The 22,612-nt window shown below is 37.9% G+C and overlaps 2 protein-coding genes and 1 long non-coding RNA gene across 4 annotated transcripts in view; 2 read left to right on the forward strand and 1 right to left on the reverse strand.

The window, feature by feature from the left end:
- The window catches only part of LOC125675503 (protein downstream neighbor of son homolog), a 13,121-nt gene extending 4,144 nt beyond the window's left edge, over positions 1-8,977 (forward strand). Inside the window, exons 3-10 of the mRNA XM_048913231.2 lie at positions 20-205; positions 463-575; positions 2,567-2,623; positions 2,713-2,891; positions 3,508-3,586; positions 5,280-5,414; positions 5,760-5,955; positions 7,930-8,977. Of these exons, the coding sequence (XP_048769188.2) occupies positions 20-205; positions 463-575; positions 2,567-2,623; positions 2,713-2,891; positions 3,508-3,586; positions 5,280-5,414; positions 5,760-5,955; positions 7,930-8,268 (1,284 nt within the window). The 3' untranslated portion in view covers positions 8,269-8,977. The remainder of the gene's footprint in view (positions 1-19; positions 206-462; positions 576-2,566; positions 2,624-2,712; positions 2,892-3,507; positions 3,587-5,279; positions 5,415-5,759; positions 5,956-7,929) is intronic.
- Positions 2,341-11,991, reverse strand: LOC130052740 (uncharacterized). Its single transcript, XR_008801121.1, has 3 exons — positions 11,793-11,991; positions 9,555-9,754; positions 2,341-2,878 (listed from the first exon to the last, which is right to left on the reverse strand). It is a non-coding gene; the product is annotated as an uncharacterized LOC130052740 (long non-coding RNA).
- Positions 10,979-22,612, forward strand: part of LOC125675498 (phospholipase D1-like) — a 77,045-nt gene continuing 65,411 nt past the window's right edge. Inside the window, exon 1 of one of the 2 annotated variants that reach the window (XM_048913222.2) lies at positions 10,979-11,412. In XM_048913222.2, the coding sequence (XP_048769179.1) occupies positions 11,363-11,412 (50 nt within the window). In that variant the 5' untranslated portion in view covers positions 10,979-11,362. Of the gene's footprint in view, positions 11,413-11,611; positions 11,853-22,612 lie in introns of those variants that run through there. The other variant, XM_048913223.2, reaches the window with a different exon arrangement.

The raw sequence follows: 22,612 nt of genomic DNA on the forward strand, positions 1-22,612 counted from the left end.
ATATATTCTATGTTTTAAGGATGAGTTTCCAAAGCCAATTATAAAAGAAAGAGACAGTCCACCCTCCAGTAGACCAGTGCCAGTGGATTGGTCATTAAAGGTCAAACTTAGGGTCGTGTCGAAGTCATCATTACTATGGTGTACACAGATCAAAACAGCAGAGGAAGCCAAAGGGCTGACAGACTTTGTGTCAAACTGCAGTCAGGTAATCAAACTTCTGTGTATGCAAAGGAATCAAATAAAATTTTGAATCTTTAGAGAAAGCTAGGTTGTTAGATAACCATCCCATTTCAATGATGGAGTTGGAAAGACTCAATATAGTAACTTGATGGGAGCTGTGAATAAGTGATTTGTGATCCTAGGAAATGGTTTTAATTTGCATTCAATTGAAAAAAAAACCCAGCATAATTACAGTCATTATTAAAATTAAGAGCATGAGTTATAATCTGAATGATCTTGCAGGGTGATGTGATGGAAGACAAGTCAGATTTCTATAGCTGCTGTTTGTACTGGATGTACCCCAATCTTCCATGGCTGAGGTTGTTCCCCAGAATAGTGCCAGACAGTAAAATCAGGTACTGATCGCTAGAATAGTGCCAGACAGTAAAATCAGGTACTGATCCCTAGAATAGTGTCAGACAGTAAAATCAGGTTCTGATCCCTAGAATAGTGACACAGACAGTAAAATCAGGTACTGATTCCTAGAATAGTGTCACAGACAGTAAAATCAAGTACTGATTCCTAGAATAGTGTCAGACTGTAAAATCAGGTACTGATTCCTAGAATAGTGTCACCGACAGTAAAATCAGGTACTGATTCCTAGAATAGTGTCACAGACAGTAAAATCAAGTACTGATTCCTAGAATAGTGTCACAGAGAGTAAAATCAGGTACTGATTCCTAGAATAGTGTCACAGACAGTAAAATCAGGTACTGATTCCTAGAATAGTGTCACAGACAGTAAAATCAAGTACTGATTCCTAGAATAGTGTCACAGACAGTAAAATCAGGTACTGATTCCTAGAATAGTGTCACAGACAGTAAAATCAGGTACTGATTCCTAGAATAGTGTCAGACTGTAAAATCAGGTACTGATTCCTAGAATAATGTCACAGACAGTAAAATCAGGTACTGATTCCTAGAATAGTGTGCCAGACAGTAAAATCAGGTACTGATCCCTAGAATACTGACACAAACAGTAAAATCAGGTACTGATTCCTAGAATAGTGTCAGACAGTAAAATCAGGTACGGATCCCTAGAATAGTGTCACAGACAGTAAAATCAGGTACTGATTCCTAGAATAGTGTCACAGACAGTAAAATCAGGTACTGATTCCTAGAAGAATGTCACAGACAGTAAAATCAGGTACTGATTCCTAGAATAGTGTCAGACTGTAAAATCAGGTACTGATTCCTAGAATAATGTCACAGACAGTAAAATCAGGTACTGATTCCTAGAATAGTGTGCCAGACAGTAAAATCAGGTACTGATCCCTAGAATACTGACACAAACAGTAAAATCAGGTACTGATCCCTTGAATAATGCCAGACTGTGAAATAAGGTAATGATCAAAGCAGTGAGATATAGGAGAAAAGCTTGTGTTGGTTCACAGTGAAGTATTGTTGAAACATACATGAATCAGGGGAGACATTTTTGCTTGGTCTGTCATTCTATCTGTCCATCATAAAGTTTGTGAACACAGTAAAGCTTCTCCTGCAATACCAAGACAGTTTTTTTTTTTCTGGGAGAGGATGGGGATAAAAGAAATTTGGATGATTGTTTTGATATATGGGGATGTTTGTTAATTTGTTGTTTTTTTTAATGAAACTTGAGAGAATAATAGAATTGTTATTTTGTGTTTTTGTTACTATAGCTTGGACACACAGAATAATTCTCTTATGATCTTATGGCAGTAGAACTGCCTAGCAAACTGTAAAACATCTGTTATAAAAGTGTGTAACTGTTGCTTTGAAAAATAGTATTAGAGTGTTACCTGGATCCTATGTGGCCTTCTAATTAGGCATGTGTAATTTTTGTATGAATTCAGTTGCATGCACTCACACAAGAAAAATCAGTCTTATCCCTTACCATTACAAGCTGGTGCACAATGTAATTCTTATACTTCACATGTGCAACGTAAACTACTTGCAGTGTTGAGTATACTGAATTACAGAGATAAATTGCAAAGACCGACCAAGTACACAATAACCTGTTTAGATCATATCGACAGATCTTCCAAGCTCTTCAGCAGAGGTGTATGACATTTTTTTTTTATGTGTGTGTGAACATTTTTTTGTTCTTTTGTACCAGAGTTTTACAAAGAATTTGAAATCATAAAAAGAAAGTCCAAATTTTGTTGATGTAAGAAATGAGCACATTTTTTCATGGAGAGACAAAAGAATCTGAAAGCAATATATGAAGCCTGAATGATTAAAAATTCTCCAGACGATGCTAATTAAAACAAAGCTAGTTAAAAAAAATCATTGTTATGACTGGATTTAGATGCTATTTGTGTGTTAGCATTTCACTGGTTAGAAATTTTGACAAGGCATTAATTTTTTGACAGATCCTCATCGAATGGCTTACTCAATGAAGACATCCAAAAGACACTCTCCGAGGACTGGTAAGTCCCCAGACATTTCATGGAATTAAAATTGGATGCAGTAAATAAAGTCTTGATAAATCTATTACAGATTGATTTCTCATTTACAGGAATGAGAGTTTTACATCGGCGTTCCATCAGCTCCGTTCACAACACTGCCCATATTTTTACTTCTGTACACATCAGTTCACAGTCCTCTTCCGGGCGGCGGGGGTGGCTGGTCAGTCCAGTCACAATGCATTGCTTACCCCCACTACCAGGGGTCTAAGGGAGGCACTGAAAAATGAAGGTTTGGGAATTATTTTCTTCTTGTCCTAATTTGGAAATATTGAAGGATTACCATCACATTTCTTTCAAGCCACTTTCTTGGTGGCATGACAGTGCTCTCTCAATATATTGCCAACTTTTGTTCGAGACCAATTTGGGCAAGAAAGCGGGAGTGGCAAAATGAGGAATTCACCAATACTGGCAATTCACTGGACAGTCAAAAGACATTCCGCTATGTAATTTACTTGGGTTACATTCTGTATAAACATTTAGATAATTTGGAGTTTTATTCAGCAAAATATTCGTAATTAACCTGAATACCTTGTCCAGCCTGTCACACTTCACCACACTGCTCTCAAAGCATAAACTGACCCAAACCCGATTATACTCGTATAATATGCCCCAGAATTAAAGTCATTCCTTAAATATTTGACCATTTGTTTATAAAAATCCGTGGCATATGGCTTTATGCAGGGCTGTCGTATGTCAGTAGTGTGAACACGGGGAGAAAGGGGGCGGTATATCAAGGGAGCACTGTATATTTAATGTTTGCAATCGGAATTTCAACTTGTGTGTTATTTGTTGAAGTACATGTGTAGATCAGAGTTTGTACTAAATGGGGTGAAATGCTTATTCAGGTATTGATTTTAACATGCCAGTGTTGGAGAGAAAGAGAGAATCGTTCAGTGCAGAAAAATCTCAAGGTGAAAATTCAGAGTGAGTACCCTATTACAGAGTTTGTGAAACTTGAAAAATTCTGTCAGTCATTTTAATCTGCAAATTTGACAGTGTTGTCAATATTTGTCAGTCATTTGCTTCTGTTTCAGATTACTTTGAATGTGTGGACTGGTTTCTAGTTATGGTATCAGACCAGTAATTGTCCAATCCAATTGTAGTTTTATATATTTAAAAGAATCATTTTTTTTTTCATTTCCACGTATCCATTTCAATTAATTTTTGTGCCCATGATTAGAAATATGTGCATATTTTATAGAAGTCATTAACTGTTTACGTTCCGACCAGTATTTGATGTTTACAGCTGAGACTATTTCCTTTGGTGCACCTGGGCTGTTTACATGCATGTGCAAAAATGTGTCCTTACAATGCATTACAACACAATACTAAATTTGTGTATTGTTCTAATTAATCTCTAAAGTGCTTCACATTAAAACATACAATTGAAAACCAATCTCATGACATTATTTTACACAAATGCATAAAATGAGTAATTGTCATTAAAAAGTCAGAAATATGAATGAACACTTATTATGCTAAGAATGTCATTTGTAATCAGACATTAAGGGTCCTCTATACACTGCACACTGGAGAGTTCAAATTTCATGCTGCTTTTCTGCAATTGGAGTGATCTGCCCTTTAGTGTATAAAACAATAAACTGAAATTTACAGTGTTATACACATTTAGTAATCAATTTAATGTAGTTTACATTTAACTATTATATTAGACTACGATAAAGTTACTGTATGCTTTATTTGAAAATCTTTGCTATTTTAAATCAGTTATGTTGATTTCTGTTGATCAGTTCTTCATAGTCTTTGAAGATTTTTTCCTGGGGGAAATAACTAAACTGTGAAATAAATGCACCCATTGACGAATTTCATTTCTCCATGAAGAGAATATGAACTATTCTAAAGAAAGACAACTCTTACACTGTATGCTCAGTACCCCATGAAGTACTTGTTTTGATGTAGATCTATATTATATGGATGGGGGTGTCCATCTGTGCATCTCTACTGTTTTCACACATTGATTTGAAACTTCCTTATGGGGAAACTACTGTACAGAACATATTCAAATGTTGTTGGGCTTTGCTCGTCCCTGCTTTCATGTGAAATTAGGTTTATATAGGAGGCACATGTTTGTCCCTCTAAACTCCTCTAAAAGTTTTCAAGCTAAGACTTTATCCTTTCACAACATTAGTATGAATTTTAAAGACGTGCATGTTGCTTTCAATTTTTAAAAATTTATACCCGTATAGAGTTACAAATGTTTTGCCCATTTCAATCCTCTCGTACATAGTTTTCAGGCTAGAACACAGTGTTTGTATGTACAGTGTTAGAACCTGTATGTATATTGAAAAGAATGCTGAATTCCATGGTGACATTGTTGAACTCTTGGGAAATTTTAATGTAGGGGACATGGTCTGTCCATTAAACTCCTCTCATAGTTTTCAAAGCTAGACTCTTGGGGTTAATGTTTTAGAAAACTTTTGAAAATATGGTACATGGTGTCCGTGTATGAAGGTCACTGAAGATATGCAACACACACTTGGACTTTCTGAAGTCAGTAAAGTGTATATTGTGTACTGTTTGTAGAACTAGTGTTTCTCAAACAATAACAATCAGGCACCATGGTGCATGTGACAATAAAATGACTTTCCTCTGATTTCAGAGCCAAGGCTGCCCAACCTGTGGACGAGGATGACGATGAATTTCTGGAGACTGATGAGGGAGCCTCAATATGGTTAGAGAGTATAGGACTGGACAAAAAACAGTTTCCCTCTCTTGACCCCACCAAAGTCAAAATGTATCCTTACAGTCTGTCAGTACTGCAATGTGAAGTGTGAATAGTTTGTGTCAATGATGTTTTGCTCCAAGTAAATTGGACAGGCTGTGAATTAATTTAATATGTATTGGCATATTAAAACTAAAAGTCCAAAGTTAGTTTCATTTGCGTTATACTTTTAGTAGAGGCCTTGTTCTCCAGGAGGAGAGAAGGAACTAAGAAGATATACTTTTAGTTGATTAATTTAATTTGAGAGAAAGTCGAAATCAATAGACTTATTTTCAGTAGCAGTGATATTGGACTTTAGTTTTAACACTGGTTATTATCTGAACTGCTATTGGTGGATTAGCCTTACATGTAACTAAGACAGAGAGAAGGCTTCAGAGCTATAGACAACCGACCGGAGTCACTAATCCATGTACAAGGAGCGGACGTCCAGGCACTGTTTAATTTCCTGTTAAACTGTCGTAGTTGTGTGGCGTCCAGTGGGCCACAGGCAGGGGTTCCACCCACGATCCTGTCCCCCTCACCATTCAGGGGAGCCGCAGTACAAAGCCATAAGGTATTTTTAGATACATATATGTAGAGAATAAAGTTTAGTTTATTTATTTTTTTACGTCCCATAAAGAATTTTTCACTCATATTGAGACATCGTCAGCTTTAAGTGAAGTTCCCCAATTTTAGACCTTTGCTTAGTGCTCAGGGCTGTAGCTCTTTAATGTACTGTACTAACACCTGCCATGACATGAAACTTCCATTTATAAGGTCATATCCGAAAGGCCCCATGATTCTCACTTCTAAATGCTGAGTGGCAAATGAGCAATCATTACCTATATTTACATCTTGGGTTTGACATGGCCATTGTACTGGAGGGGCTTAAACTCTTACCTTCCAGTTACAAAGCCTCCAGGAAATGCTCTACCATTAAGTTACAGACCCTGAAGCATATTTCTACACCAAATGAAGCATTCTGTTCTCAACTAGAGTTGTTTTATTCCCACGCTAAACTGTTTCATTCAAACTGTTCAGCATTCGGTTCCCAGGCCAAAGCGTTCTGTTCTGGTCTTTAATAGTTCTCGATGAAGCGTTCATTCCCGCTTGGTCTTTCAGAACTCACCTAACATGATGGAGTTATTGTAGATCAGAAGGCACTTGGTCAGTAATGATGAGGACAAATTAAATTTGTTGAGGAAAAGAACAAAATAGTTGTGTAGTAGGGGATTTTTATTCTGGATCGGATAGCAAAGGGATTTTAAAAAAAACAAAATTTCATATTATATCCTTGTTTGAAATATAATTTCCTGACACTTTTATTTTCTTCTCCTAGGTCCACCACAAGATGATTGAAAATAGTTCTTTGTTAAATTGTATTCCATTATTATACCCCCCGCAACAAGTTGTGGGGGGGTATACTGGAATCGGGTTGTCCGTCCGTCTGTAGACGCAATGGTTTCCGGGCTCTAAAGCATTATCCTTTTCACCTACCGTCACCATATCATACATATGGACTACCCATGGGATGAAGATGTTCCCTATCGATTTTGGGGTCAAAAGGTCAAAGGTCAAGCGCACTGGACATCGAAGTAGCAATATGGTTTCCGGGCTCTAAAGTGTTATCCTTTCCACCTACAGTCACCATATCATACATATGGACTACCCATGATATGAAGATGTTCCCTATCGATTTTGGGGTTAAAAGGTCAAAGGTCAAGTGCACTGGACATCGAAGTAGCAATATGGTTTCCGGGCTCTAAAGTGTTATCCTTCCCACCTACAGTCACCATATCATACATATGGACTACCCATGGGATGAAGATGTTCCCTATCGATTTTGGGGTCAAAGTTCAAGCACACTGGACATTGAAGTAGCAATATGGTTTCCGGGCTCTAAAGCGTTATCCTTTCCACCTACAGTCACCATATCATACATATGGACTACCCATGGGATGAAGATGTTCCCTATCGATTTTGGGGTCAAAAGGTCAAAGGTCACGCACACTGGACATCAAAGTAGCGATATGGTTCGGTTTGTCATGCCATTTGTTTTTTACACTCAGAAAAGAGGTAGTTTATACCTACTACCAACATCCTTTGGGAGATTGGGGTAAGCGGGGGGTATTCTTAGTGAGCATTTCTCACAGTACCTCTTGTTGTATCTCATTGTAGAACAGTACAACAATTTCATACTATGCCTATCTCTAACTTTTCACGAGAGGATCATCCATTGATATATGATTAGCACCTGTTCTGTTGATGTCTCTCTGCAAGAAAATGTACATACTCTATATAAGTGTTTAATAACTATTTTTTGACATTTGCAAGTATGTTGTACAACACAAAACGTTGTGCATACAAATTAACAGAAGATGCTAACATGTGCGACACAATTTTTCGGTTCAGTGTTCCATGTTACCACGCAAAATCCTTATTCCTACTGGTTGATGATGAAGAATTTCAGGAACAAAAATTTTCTTTGAGCAAGGATTGAGTGAATTCTAAATGAGGCTTTAATTTTGGATATACATGTTCATTTCAGGTGAAACATTCGCTTGTAAAACAGACAGAGACAGACGGAAGTATAGATCACGTCCACATTTTAGAAATCGCAGGAGCCTTGCTACCTCACCACGTCCACCGCATACGGAAAGTTCTGGAGCGGACTCAAGGAGAGTTCACTTTAACATTCAATACACATGAACCGACTGTGCCATTTAATGCCAAGCTCTCCACAACTGACAATAATCCAGAGAGGGAAAAAATGAATATGAAGGGAGATAACTTCGACTCATTCTTTGATAATTGTGAAATTGAAGATAGGTTAACCTGTATACGAGAGCTCTACTGTAAAAAATGCGTGTATAATTGGGCAACCTGAATTTACAATGACAGAGAAATAGGATTTTAATGTCGTGATATATGATTTTTTTATGCATTAGGAATTTGATTCAACGTTTTGTCTCTATTCTCCAACTTGAGCTTTTGTTATTGATTTTATTACCTGCTATTTACATTGAAGATTAAGTGGCTGTTTTATTAATAGCCAAGTCTGCAGTGTTCATTTTTCATGTATGAAATTTTATTGTGTTTGCATAATTGAAAAGAAAGAGTTAGTGTTTTGAAGAAAATTTGAAATAGATATGAATATTTTTTGGAAATTTTGGTCTTTCTCTGTCAAACATAAGAGACTGCAGTGTGAAGTAGGAGTATTAAAATGATAAGGAAGTTAAATGTTTAAGGAAGAGAGGGAGAAAACGGAACATTAAATACCATAATAAATTGCATGAGGAAATATTCTACAACTTGGGTATGCTTAGATTATATAATAGTTTTTAATATATATTGTTCAAGATTTTTGTACAGAGTGTGTAAGGTATGTTGGAAATTGAAATGTATAATGTTCTTGATTTAATGTGCAGGTGATCAGAAAATGTATTGAACAAATGGAATATTTTTAAATATGTGCATAGTAGCTGAATGTTGAATGAATAGTGCATTCCAGAATAGTCAAATTAACAGAAATGTAATATTGTAGGTCTGTAAAAACAGAAGAAATTTAATCTGGCTCAATTAAATAATTTATTGTGTTTTAGTGTATTCCACCATGCAGGAAGCAGAAATTGTTTGTAGTTTAGGCCAATTGTTGTCCATCCTACCCCCACCCCCCCCCCCCCCCCCCACCCCCCACCCCCCCTCCTTCATGGAATGATTTAGCATGTCTGTCAGTCTTCAACATATTGTGCATCAGATAAGTGGGGAACTCCCTACCCCACAGGCTTCATACTTAGTAGAGTAATACACATAAATGTGCAAATGATCCCAATTGCTCAGCAGCTCAAAAAGGTCAAGGTCACGACCAGACCAGACAGGTTTTTATGTGTATAATGGACTTTGTGCAATGGATAACCGGAGAACATTTATCAGACTTAGTAGACTGACACAGATCAACTTGCATATTCTCGCTATTGCTCAGCGGGTCAGTATGGTGAGGATCAAGGTCAGGCAGGTGTCATGTGTACAATGGATCTTGAGAAATGGAGAGTGCTTTAGCTCTCTGATATTGTTCTTGGTAGGATGGTCAGTGGTGCAAATGATCCCTGTTGCCAAGTATGGTCAAGGTCACTACAAGGCCTATAGATAGGTATATAACTGAAGATCTTTTACCTTGGACTTCATACTGGGTAGGCTGATGCACATCAACATGCAGCTTATCCCTATATTGCTTGGCAGGTCAGTTTCTGCTAGGTTGCTACATGAGTCTCCAAGTCTTGCTTCATTTTTTTCATCACATTTTGTGCACTGCATCATCTGCACAATGTTTAGGGAAGACTACCTTGCAGAATTTAAGTCTTCAGTGTGTAGGGCTGTATGGAAAGAAGCATATGTGTTTTAAGGAGGTGTACAATATGGCTGACTTCCTTGTAAAACATGAATGAAATATGAATATCAGCAATATTTGTATATTCCTTGGGTAGCTTATTTGGTTAACCTGTCGACTGCTGATGGGAAGATAGTGGGTTTGTCCAGAAGGGTTTACATTTTTTTTAAGGTCACCTTAGTCACTTAGGTGACCTACTGTTCATACATGTATGTGTCTGTCTTCATCTGTTAACTATTATAAGGCCTGTATTCTTACCATTTTTAGTGTGAAGCTGATAAAAGAAATGTGAAATTTATGATTTTAGCTCCACCAGGGCCTCAGTGGTGGGACTAAAACTGCAGAAATGGAGCCAGTTTTTAAAAAAAATTATCTTTACTCTCACACATGTGGGAGAAAAATCAAATGCATGGTTATGATGTCGTGAAGCTTTTTACCAAAATTGTAAAATCTATAAGCCCTTGGGGGGGGGGGGGGGGGGGGGGGGGCAAATGAATAAGGGCTGATTTAAATGCTTCAAACTACATCTTTCCTTCTATTGTAATTGAATGCATATTTAGAAAGATCATAAAGCTGTGCACAAATGACTCCTCCAGGATGAGGTTTAAATGTAAATATGAGACACCCTGACAGGTCTATGTATGGGCTATGATACTCGGTGACCGTTAGGGCCTGTGTGCCTCTTGTTTCAGTTTACTATCTTCTAAAACTGCACTTTTTGACTAGATAAAGTAAATTAAGAAGTTTTCTATTTAAGACATTTAACACATACTCCACTTTTCTTTCATATTAAATTTCTCTGGTGTTGTTCCTGCTTAAACATGCATCTCTTGTTCATAATAGAGAACTGCAGAGCGAAATATCAAATGATTTAAGAATAGATATACATGTAATTAGAAACAAAATTTTAGTGAAACATTCAATTGCCGCATATTTGACCTTGATGAACAACCTTGACCATCATCAATGATATAGCTACAGTTCACCAGGTAGGGAGCTTTACCTACCCCGGTAGCTTGTATACCTGTGTTGCGGACAGACCGTCCCCACTTTAATGTTTCCCATATGTAACATCATACAAACCAAGTTGCATCGAAAAATCATAAGGCAGATACTCCCTTATGATTTCCGCCGTGTGAAATTGTTTATGGGCCTGTAAACAAAATGCCCTTGATCTTCGACCTTGTGGTCACAAAAAGATGATCGAAGATAAATAACCATTGTTTTCGCTAGCTGACCTTATGTCTATATGCAACTTTACTCTGTTCTTAAACTTTAAACAATAAGTTATAAGTATGTGACTGATGATTAAAGCATTGGCGACCAAATAACGTGATCATGATCGAAGGAAGTCCTCGTGGGATTTTCAATGATCCAGCGCTATGGACAGTAGTTTTACAGAGCTGGGGATACAAACTGCCAGGACTACTCGCGATTGATGAGAAAAGTAATGTACGTGCATAAGACGCAACTGCAGACATTCAAAAGGATGTGAAATACAAAATATATATGCTGTCGTTGTAGTGAAGTTTCCTGAACAACAAGTTGTGCTACTTTAAGCAAACTTCCTGTTATAAATCTGAAGAAAAATGCCATGAGTTTAAGGGCTTCCTCAAGTATTTATCGGTATCTAACCGGCACTCGGTAAGTAGAACAGTTTTATTTTCCAATGTGATAAAATTATTTATTGGTATAGACTACGTTTACACCCCCCCCCCCCTCTCTGTTGTTTTCAAGCTCTCTTTCGCTGTTCTCTTGTGTTTTCAAGCGTTCTCTCTCTCTCTCTCTCTCTCTCTCTCTCGTATTTTCAAGCTTTTTCTCTGTTGTGTTTCCAAGCTCCCCCCCCCCCCCCCTCTCTCTCAAAACAAAAACAGTACACGACAGGACAGAGTCACATTCCATTTCAAATTGATGAATGGGCATTTAAACTGAATGTGTAAATCCCTGTAGAAATTGTTTAAAACCAATGCTTCGATCACTCACTGTCAATTTGATCCCTTAACCCCTGGGACTTAACCACTTACCTCTGGGGTCAGAACTAGGTATGGCATGGCTTACAGAAGATTGCTTGAGAGTGTAACAAGGTAAACATTTGTATTAGAGTACGTAAATCTCCTTTTATAAGATATATACATGTCGATTTCAAAATACCACGTGAATGGGGAACTTTCTAGACAATTTATATATCTTTGCGTGTAGTTGGTGGTAGGCCAGTGTTTCATCACTCCCTCCACCCACGTCATCTTTAATCTCTTCACGTCTGTCGATGAAAGAGTTTGATCTGTCTTTGTTCGATTGATCTGATCCAATATACCGCGATTGTACTTAATTGACATCGGCATGTATATTTTAAGATTAGCGTTTCGATCTGACAAATTTGGAAACACTCGATGTATATTTAAATTTGCTGAGTCCGTATTATCTATACTAGCCGTTAACTCGTGTATGTACGGGTGGATTGGGGTTTTAGTAAACGTACATGTAGGCCTGTTAGTATTATTTGGGGGGGGGGGGGGGGAGGTGATTGCTTTTGTAAAAAACTGGAAGTTGTGTACTGAATAATATATTTGATATAATCTCCATATTAGTGAGGCAGTTTTGTAATTTCATTCAGCCTTAATCTTAATTTAAGGTATCCATTGATATACATCGTCGGATATCCACGGCTGATCTCGTCTTCTACTCATCACGTGACGAGATCAGCCGTGGGTATATCCGACGATGTTTGATATAAAGAATTCAAATTATTGAACATATTCCTATCCTTATAGTTTATCGTATATAGATATTATGTCCCTACCCTATACATACCCCTCTCCCCTGTGAAATTCTCATGTGTGTATTTTGGTTGTTGGCCTATTGTTTGGTTTAATATGGCTATTTGGAAATGTTTGAGGATATATACACAGGTGCTTGTGGACAGGACTTCCGGTACCCCCCTTCTTTTATTTTTAAATGTTCAATTCCTTGGGTATTTCGGACGTATTTTTGATAAAATATGTAACTTCAGAGTTTATCTATTTCAATGGAATACACAAATCTCGCATAGAAACCGTTTTTAAAAATGGCATATCACCGATCATAATATATATAATATGTTCATATATTATGATCGGTGATATGACATTTTCAAAAACGGTTTCTATGCGAGATTTGTGTATTCCATTGAAACGTGTTCAGTGTGCACAAAATGTGCTCAGCGTCTGGGGGCCTGGGCGGCCCCCAGACCCCCGCCTAATTTCCTGCCTCCTCCAAATTGAAGGTTAATTTACGGCCCTGAATTCCTGCTAGTACTTTTGCTTTACGGCTCTTCAGACAGTTTTCCTTGAATGTTTCAGTTAAATGGTACCTAGTTCAAGACAAACTGCCTGAATAGTGTAAACAAAGATGTGTTAATTGTTGACACGGGCACTGGAAGTTAATGTAAATATATAGTATGCACATACTATATATTTACATCAACTTCCAGTGCCCGTGATTGTTGACAAAGTTTTGAAAAGATTTGGATATCGATCTAAGTTTATGATATGTACATGTATGTATATATTTCAAGTGTTCTTTAGGTAAAATGTGTCATTTAAAAGTTAAATATGTGACTGTGCAAAATTAAGATGCTTTAAGTTACAAAATTAACATTACACTAGTTTGTTTGTAAGCATAAAATAGAGTGGAGTCTTGTTTACAGAAGACAGAGTTAATGAGTGTGGCAGGATATATAAAAGCCGAGGCGTTAGCCAGATTTTTATATTTCAAACAACATGTCGAGACCAAGGAGATTACCCTGCAACATACACGAAAACAATTCTACTACATGCACGGCTCAGAAATATACAACCGATCATTTTCTTAAATGTTATATATGTAGCTACGAATTAGGTCACCATGACGTCATGAGAGTTTCTGAAACGTGCTGAGGAGAAAGGCGAGATGGTGGTAGGGGTATTCTAGATCTATTTTAAATACTATTTCTAGTACTTGGTATGATGTTGACGAATTATATCAACTGCTTTGAATACACAGTTCAAGAAAACGTGTGTATGCGCATCATGTTTATATTGTACATGTGTATCGATCTCGGAATGCAGACGATTGATTTATAGTGAATGATAAATGTTCTTCAGTCATTTATAAATGTGTTGTACAACATATAGGCCTATTGATTGATTTTTTTATGATTATACAATTATCAACTTTTTGTCGCAAAATACGAGGTGCATTAGCGAGTAGCTGCAGAACTGTAGCTCTCTGAAAAAATATTTTGACATAACAGAGAGCTACAGATCCACCCCTTATAAAAACCTTCGATTACGGCGCACAAAAAGCTGCGCACGGTTGAGGCTTTATATCGTTGTATTCTTGAGTTGCTGTATCATAAATTTAATATCAAAAAATTCTTAACATATTTTCCTACTATACTTGTGTCTAAACATACCTTCAAATATTCATTAAAGCCCAATACGACCAGAAAACTCCCAGCTTCAAATGATTTCGTTTGTTGACGCAGCCATGTTAGGTAGCAGGTCAATTAGAATCCCGGTTAATTTCCATACTTGTATAATAACGTCTAGATGTGAACTAATATCCCTACAAATATTTTAGCTAAATGTTTTAAATAATATATCATCCCAGTGCCTTTAAACAATAATTATTCAAATAGCTAAACTCACGGCAATGCGGCTTTCATTAGTCTGGTCCGGTCTCCATCCCTGCCACACGAGTGTTAAGGACGTTTGTAGCATTTTCATGAATCAAGAGCTTATTTGACATTTAGAAAAACTATATTTTTTAATATCTATAAATTATTCGTATTGATGATAAATGAAGAGCGAGTACATAACATATAACGAATTTTACGAATAGATTGGACACAAGTATTGTAGGAAAATATGTTAAGAATTTTTTGATATTAGATTTAGGAGACAGCAACTCAAGAATACAACGATATAAGGCCTCAACCGTGCGCAGCTTTTTGTGCGCCGTAAATGGAAGGTTTTTATAAGGGGTGGATCTGTAGCTCTCTGTTATGTCGAAATATTTTTTCAGAGAGCTACAGTACAGTTCTGCAGCTAATTAGCGAGATGAGTATCAGTTTTCTCATAATCAGTTAAATACGATTACGATGTATCATTGTATACGTATGAACAATGAAGGTATATCGCAGAATTATGACCGCAGCATTCCTTTGATCTTAGTAATATAACTGTGGTGGGTATAGAATATCAAATAATGACCACCGCGCCACCTTGGGTTCAGTTATTAGACAGGCAAGCTAGCGACATTATGATGAAGATGCAGATACTTGAACAAATTGAACACGCGGTATTTGACATTAGAAAATGCTCTAAAGTTAAAACCATGTTGACAAATCGGCAACAGATCTTACAGCCAAAGTCAATGTTTTATAAAGAAAAAATCTAAAAATGTTGATGACTATTCTTCAAGTCAAAGAGCTCTCCAGAAATCGGCGACTAGAATTAAGAATAGCGCTAAAACCCAGGCAGTGGAGATGGCTAAACTGCAAAACGAATTTGAGAAGATAAAAACAGAAAATTGCGCGACGAGAATCTTAATACCAAGTGTCATGAAAGATAACTTACTATTCTTCAATGTCGAAGAAACTGAGGCTGAAAATTAACCACGCAGAAGTCGTTCAAATTTTTTTGTTAAAACAGATTGCGTGTTCGGGATGCAGACAATTTACAGTTCGGTAGCGTTTACCGTGCCAGAAAACCCAGTGAAGGAAGATGGCGTCCATTTCTAGTAAAATTCAAAAATATCCACGTCGTAAATCGAGAAACAAGCTTTTAAAGCATACAGACTGTACACTGCGAACAGCTGCCATGGGAGTATCGCGACCAGCTTTCACAGCGTCTCCTCCCGCAATACAAGGGGGCCAAGGAAAATAACAAGCAGGCTATGTTTGCTAGAGATCGACTTTATGTAAATGGGAAACAAGTAACCCCGAGCGATACACCCCTAGACGACGATGAATAGGGGTTGCAAGGGGGGGGGGGGGGGGGGGGGGGGTACAAAATACCGCGTATAGTACATAAATGGTGGCCTGGAAAATAAGCTTTGTGATAAAAAAAATTCCGAAATTACTTATTAGACTACGATATATGTTTCTTCTTGAGTGCTGGATTACTGAGCACTCCAATTTTTCTGTAATGGTTAAAGGATCCATGCTTTTCATAGAACAAAACGTATAAGAAATCGTTCACAAGGAGAAGGGATGGTTATACTGGGAGAGACGCTAGATTGATTGATTGATGAGACACGCTAGATACGAACAATGTGTTAAAATACACGAAATATATGATACAATAGTTTGGATTCAAATAAGTAAAGATATTTTTCAGGACCAAAATTACATATGTATATGTACGTGTATCAGCGCATTTACAACATCGATCTATTTAAGATTCTTGAGTGACTGTATTGCAAAGTATACGGAAATGGGAAACATTGTGCAATGTAATTACCGGCGATCCTGATCTCTACTAGATTACATAGAAGTTGATGTCTTTAATTCTGAAATAATGAACATATTTCGGAGGTGGTGAATTATATATCAGATAATGAACCTCGGCCAAGAGCAGCTATGGACACCGTATGGTAGAAGACTTATACAAGATGTGTTTGTGAAACACAAATGCCCCCGATAATGGTCAATTCCAAAGATGGCCAAGGTCACAAGGACAAATATCTTGGAACCAATAGAAAGATCTTGTCACAAGAAATGCTCATTTGCAGTATGAAAGCTTTAATATTTACTATCTAGAAGTTATGATCAATGTCAATTCTTTTTAAAAGTAGGTCAAATGCCAAGGTAAAAAAGCTTAGTACCCATGGAAAGGTCTTGTTACAAGGAATACTCATGTGAAATATCAAAGCTCTTGCATTTACTTTTCAAAAGTTATAAGCAAGGTTAAGGTTTTCAAAAAGTAGGTCAAACTCCAAGGTCACAAGGTCAAAGATGTTGAAAATCTCTAGGGTGTACTGATCAAAAGTTATTAGTAATGTTAAAGTTTTCAAAAAGTAGGTCAAACTCCAAAGTCATGGTCACAGGGTCAAAATTGTTCAAGTTTCAGACAGAATTACAGAATGACAGACAGGACAAAAACAATATGTCCCTCGATCTCGGGGGCATAACAACGTATTGTCAATTGACGACACCTCTCTAACCCGAGTGGAAAATACACACATTGTGGTCCTAACTGTGACCTTTTGCTGACAAATTCATTTGATCATATACGAGGTATCTTATTTCAAGGTCAGCGTTCTGACAGAAATCACAGATCATGCACCCATCGGCTTCTCTGTTCCGCGCGATCTTAGTGACCAAGAACATGATTGTACCACTTTAGGCACATCGGAACTACTAACTTCATATACTCCAATTACAATTATCTAAATGAGACTGTGTCGTATAAATAGATTGGGTGTCTTACATTCTTCTGTCGAAGAAGTAACCGATATTAATCAATTGTTGACAACTTCAGTGAACATTTGAATAGTGTACTAGGAAAGTATTGTATAAAAAATGATAATAATATACCTATGGAGGTAACTGAAGAAGATAAACCATGGTTCAGTCATGAATGTTAAAGTGTTGTATAATCGATACATGTCTGCTTTAGAATAGGTCTCAATATAGTGAGCTATATCATATAGTGAGCCATGACAGACTTAATAAAGAAAAACGTGAATGAAAAAGACTCCAGCTTAAAAACCAATAAAGGAGACATGGTGCAGCAGCTAAAGAAAAACAACCCAAAACAATTTTTCAAACATTTCAGCATGAAGGAAGCACTCACTCACTCACTGGGTACTGTTAGTGATTGTTATCACATCAGTGCCGCTATCCCTCCATGTCACACGGTCTTTGGCTATATTTTCGGCTTCCTGATATGTTAGACCCGCAGTTGTAAAGTTTCTTGCCAGCGTGTCTCGCCATCTCTGCCGTTGTCGTCCTTGTTTTCGTCTGCCTCCGACCGGTGTAGGGTCCCACTCGTACATTCGCTTAGGAAATTTTTCGTCTCCCATCCTCGACATGTGACCAAACCATCTCAGCCGATTCCCCATGAGTAGTGTTGAGGCATATGGTTGATCTGTGAGCTCTCGAATGTTATTGTTGCGCCTTCGTTCCCACCATTTGGTCTTCAGAATAATTCTGAGACATCTGGAATCAAAGGCGTCTAGTCGTTGCTCATGTTTCCTGGTTGTGGCCCATGTTTCAGATGCATACAGCAATGTTGGAATGACAACTGCTCTATATATTCACATTTTTGTTTTGAGGTTGATCTTTGCTCTCCAAGTGTTGCGCAAGTTCTTAAATGCATTGGCGGCTTTTCCTATACGAATGTTCAGCTCGATATCGATGGAATTAATTGGTGTTACAGTTGAGCCTAGGTAGTTAAACTTCTCAACTTTATCAGTGGTAGACTCTCCATCTTTCACGCATGCCGATGTTTCACCTATTGGCATAACCTTGGTTTTCTCTGCAGAAACTACAAGGCCAACCTCTTCTCCTGCTCTCCTGAATCTTGCCAGTGTTGCTGTTGATTTTTCCTCGTCTGGTTCTATCAGAGCCACATCATCAGCAAAGTCGAGGTCTGATAGTTTCCAACCGTCCTCGATTCCCCTGAGTGTACGAACACGCTTCTTCACCTGCAATCCATTACTGTCACAGGACTTTCTTAATACCCAGTCTATGAGAATGCCAAACAGCAGAGGAGACCAAACACAATCTTGCCTCACCCCAGTCTCGACAAAAAACCTGTCGGAAAATTCGCCTCCTACTTTCACTCTAGCCTGAGATCCATTATAGGTGTTTCTGATAATGCTTATGATCTTGTCTGGGATGGCATATTCTTTCATTATTCTCCATAAGGATGGTCTATGTACGCTGTCAAAAGCTGCTTTAAAGTCGACAAAAATGGTGACTGCTGGTATTTGAAACTTAAGGCATTTTTCGCGCAGTATTCTCAGACAAAATATTTGGTCAATACATCATTTCGATCTCCTAAATCCTGCTTGATTCTCTCGTAGTCTTTTGTCAACAGCATCTTTTATCCTGTTCAATACAATCCAGGCGAAGGCTTTTCCTGCCACAGACAATAGTGCAATGTCCCAGTAGTTCTTGCAGTCTTTGATGTCACCTTTTTTAAAGATAATACAAAGTTCACTCTTTTTCCAGTCTAGAGGTACCTGCTCTTCTTGCCAGATCTGAATGAGAGTGAATGGAACCTGGCTCTGACGGGTTGACCTCCACATTTTATCAGTTCTTCTGTAACACTGTCTGTACCAGCTGACTTGTTGTTCTTCAGTTTGTTGATTGCCTTTTCTTCTTCCTCCTCTGATGGTTCACTTGTATCTATATCTAGTTCTTTCCATAGCTGTTGACTTGGATGGCACCTTCGTGCTGGGGCTGGTCTGTTTAGGAGCTCACAGAAGTGTTCTCTCCATCTGTCTTTCACTTGATCTTTGTAAGTCAGTATGTTTCCTTCCTTGCTTTTAACAGACATGGGCTGTGGTGTTGATTTCCCATTCATCTTTTTCACAATCTGTTTATCTTTCTTTGCACTTCTTTTTACAAGGGCATCAAGCTTTCTGTATTCATCTGAGCTTCGCCTAGTTCCAGTTGAATCCTTCCCTGCTTTTGCCGTTCGTCTCTTTTCATGAAGGAAGCACAAAGAATTAAATAATTACGCTGCTAAAGGTTTTTAACACTTCTGGAGCCTTGCCAATGATTCTCCTGCAACATATATTTCAGAAAATGGTTGCATGGATACTGATCACCCCGTATTTGAACTTCTAAACACCGAAAATAGAGATCTGTATCTGCAAGCTGAAACCCAACAAAAGCGCGGGAAACGACCATTCATAACCTAATACGTTTCTGAGTTCAGCGACATCATTTTTCCAATTTTAGTGCCACTATTCAACATCTTTTCTTTTTTTTTTAATTCTGATTTATTTCCATCATCATGGTCAAAGAAAGTTATTTCTCCATTTCATAAAAAAGGAAGCATCAATGACCCTGGAAACTACAGAGGTATCTGTATCACCAGGAGTTAATATCTAAGAAAACTACTTTTTACATCAATTCTTAACAGAAGAATAATGGAATGGAACATCACCGAAAATATTATAACGGGTTCACAATTTGGATTCCAAACAGAGCCTTCAATTACAGATGCAATGTTTGCACCACAAAGCTAATAGCGAGTGGGGGTGGGGGTACGCTTAAGCTGCTGTTTTGTCGATTATAAAGAGCGTTTGATACGATTAACAGACAAACAAAAATGGTTTAACCTATTGAAGATGAAAATCAGTTGAATTTTTTCCACGAATATACAGATGTACACGTCTATGGTAAGAGTGCTGGCAATATATCCGAGGAATTTCCCGTAAACACAGGATTACTACAGGGGGAGGCACTATCACCTATATCATTTGATATGTTTATCAATGATTTGGAAAACCATTTCATCAACGAAAACTACCAATCTATTGAATTATGGGAGCTAAGTCTATTCGTATTAAGTTTGCAGATGACACCGTAATATTCGCTCACTCGCCCGAGGAGCTACAGAATACTCTCAACGCTTTACATGGATACGTTTTGTCATGGACTTAGTCGGTTACTATTTGATATTCAGGAAAGAAGGATCTATCAATTATTCTTGGACCTATAACAACGAAATGTTAGAACAAGTCGACTCCTTCAACTATTTGAAGTACAACGGAAATTTTACGTAACGCAGAAGAAACTAGCAGACCAAGGCCGAAAATATCTGATTTAAACCGTGATATCCACACGTTTGAATTCAACGCAGAGACCAAGCGTCAACTATTCGATATATATGTTGGAAGTGCTATTTCTTAGGGAAGTGAAATCTGGGGATTTCATAAAGCACCCAAAATTGAACGATTACATTTTTTATTTTGTGAAAATAATCTAGGTGTTAGGCGTAATGTGTGCAGTTACATGTATATGGTTTATAGGGAACTAGGCCTATACCCACTTATCATTCAAAGAAAAATCAAAATAATGAAATATTGGTGTAAATTACTAAATACTGAAATTGCGTTTTCAAATCATCCTATGAATACACTGGACTTGCGATATGATGCAGTAATCGATCAGGTTCTAGCTTATTTAGACTATTCAAACTGGGTTTGGGAGAATCTTGGATCAGGCAGGATATTATCAACACTGCCCAATTTATCCATACGTACAAAAATAGATTTCTAGACATATATTTACAAGAGTATAATGCATTCATGGAAAACTCTTAAGCACTTTGTACATTATGACTTTAGTATAATCTAACAATACTCAACACAATCTGATATAGAAACATACATATATCTCTCATTAAACTTTCCTCGCACTGTTTGAATATATTGAAAATGGAAGATTCCAGGGTGAGAGCAGGTGTTGTAGAGTGAGTCTTCCCCCATAATGAGACGCCCCCCCCCCCCCCCCCCCCCCCCCCGGAAGCCTGGCTCAAGAGTGAGCCTTCCCCCGGAAGCCTGGCTCTAGAGTGAGCCTTCCCCCATAATGAGACGTCCCCCCCTCCCCCTGGAAGCCTGGCTCTAGAGTGAGCCTTTCCCCGGAAGCCTGGCTCTAGAGTGAGCATTCCCCCAGAAGCCTGGCTCTAGAGTGAGTCTTTCCCATGGGGGAAGGCTCACTCTAGAGCAGGAGAACCCCCCGGGGAAGTCTCACTCTAGAGCCAGGCTTCCCCGTGGGAAGACCTACTCTATCACTAGATGTAGAGTCAGACTTCCCCCCATAACAGGACTTCTCCCTTCATTTATTCCTGGTAAACTACTATCACTTTATGGAGATTGTTTAGATACCAAAACCTTTTTCAGCAGGGCATTAAATGATTTTGCTTAAGTCGTTCATTAAACTCAAGAGTAGAAAACGGTGAATAAAACACATTGGAATTAATAAGTCGTTTTAACTCACTGAGAGAGAGAGAAAGAGAGAGGGGGAGTGAGAGAGAGAGAGAGAGAGAGAGAGAGAGAGAGAGAGAACATTGTATCATATGATACAATATTTATTTGATATTGCATTGTATGATATTGAATGACATTGATGTGATATTGTGTCATGAAATTGCTAATAATTATCAACTGCATAACTCTTATAGAAAATACAAATCAGTGAATTGCGCGAACACGGAACCCTGGATAAACCAGAATGGGATCAAACATATGATATTTATGCATGATGTAGTGTCATTATGTTATATATTGTATAATAGCATTTGATATTGCATTTTCTCGCATGAAATGGTAAATTAGCTAGCTCTTTAGCATATAATTTAGGTCATTTTTGGAATCAAGCTCTTCAGATTTTAGTAATTGTGATATCCTCTCACTCTAGGGCCAGACTTCCGGGGGGGGGGGGGGCACTTTATAGCTACACTTCCGGGAAGGCTCACTCTAGAGCCAGACTTTGTGGGGGTGGGGGGGGGGGGGGGGTGGGGGGGGGGGGGGAGTGTGGCTCTATAACACAGGCAGCACAGATAATGTAATGTTTGTGACACTTAACAAAATTAAGGATGGCTTTCATCTTATCTTTCAATGTCCTATCCAAGGAAAAAAAAAATACCTTCAAGAATGCTATTAGAAATCGCCAAGTTCATTTAGATAACTTCTTCAGTTGTTGGGTTCACAACACACATCTACATTGGCTCTTCTAGGAAATTAAAACATCATTATGATTTTGCATCACGTAGTGCTGAATTGTCGCCATGATTTATATGAGTGCAGGGGTGTAGATTCGTTAGACTCGAGTAGGCACGTGCATACACATTTTTTTTTTTTC

The sequence above is a fragment of the Ostrea edulis genome, chromosome 3 (assembly GCF_947568905.1).
Source record: "Ostrea edulis chromosome 3, xbOstEdul1.1, whole genome shotgun sequence".
In the NCBI taxonomy this organism is placed as follows: Eukaryota; Metazoa; Mollusca; class Bivalvia; order Ostreida; family Ostreidae; genus Ostrea; species Ostrea edulis.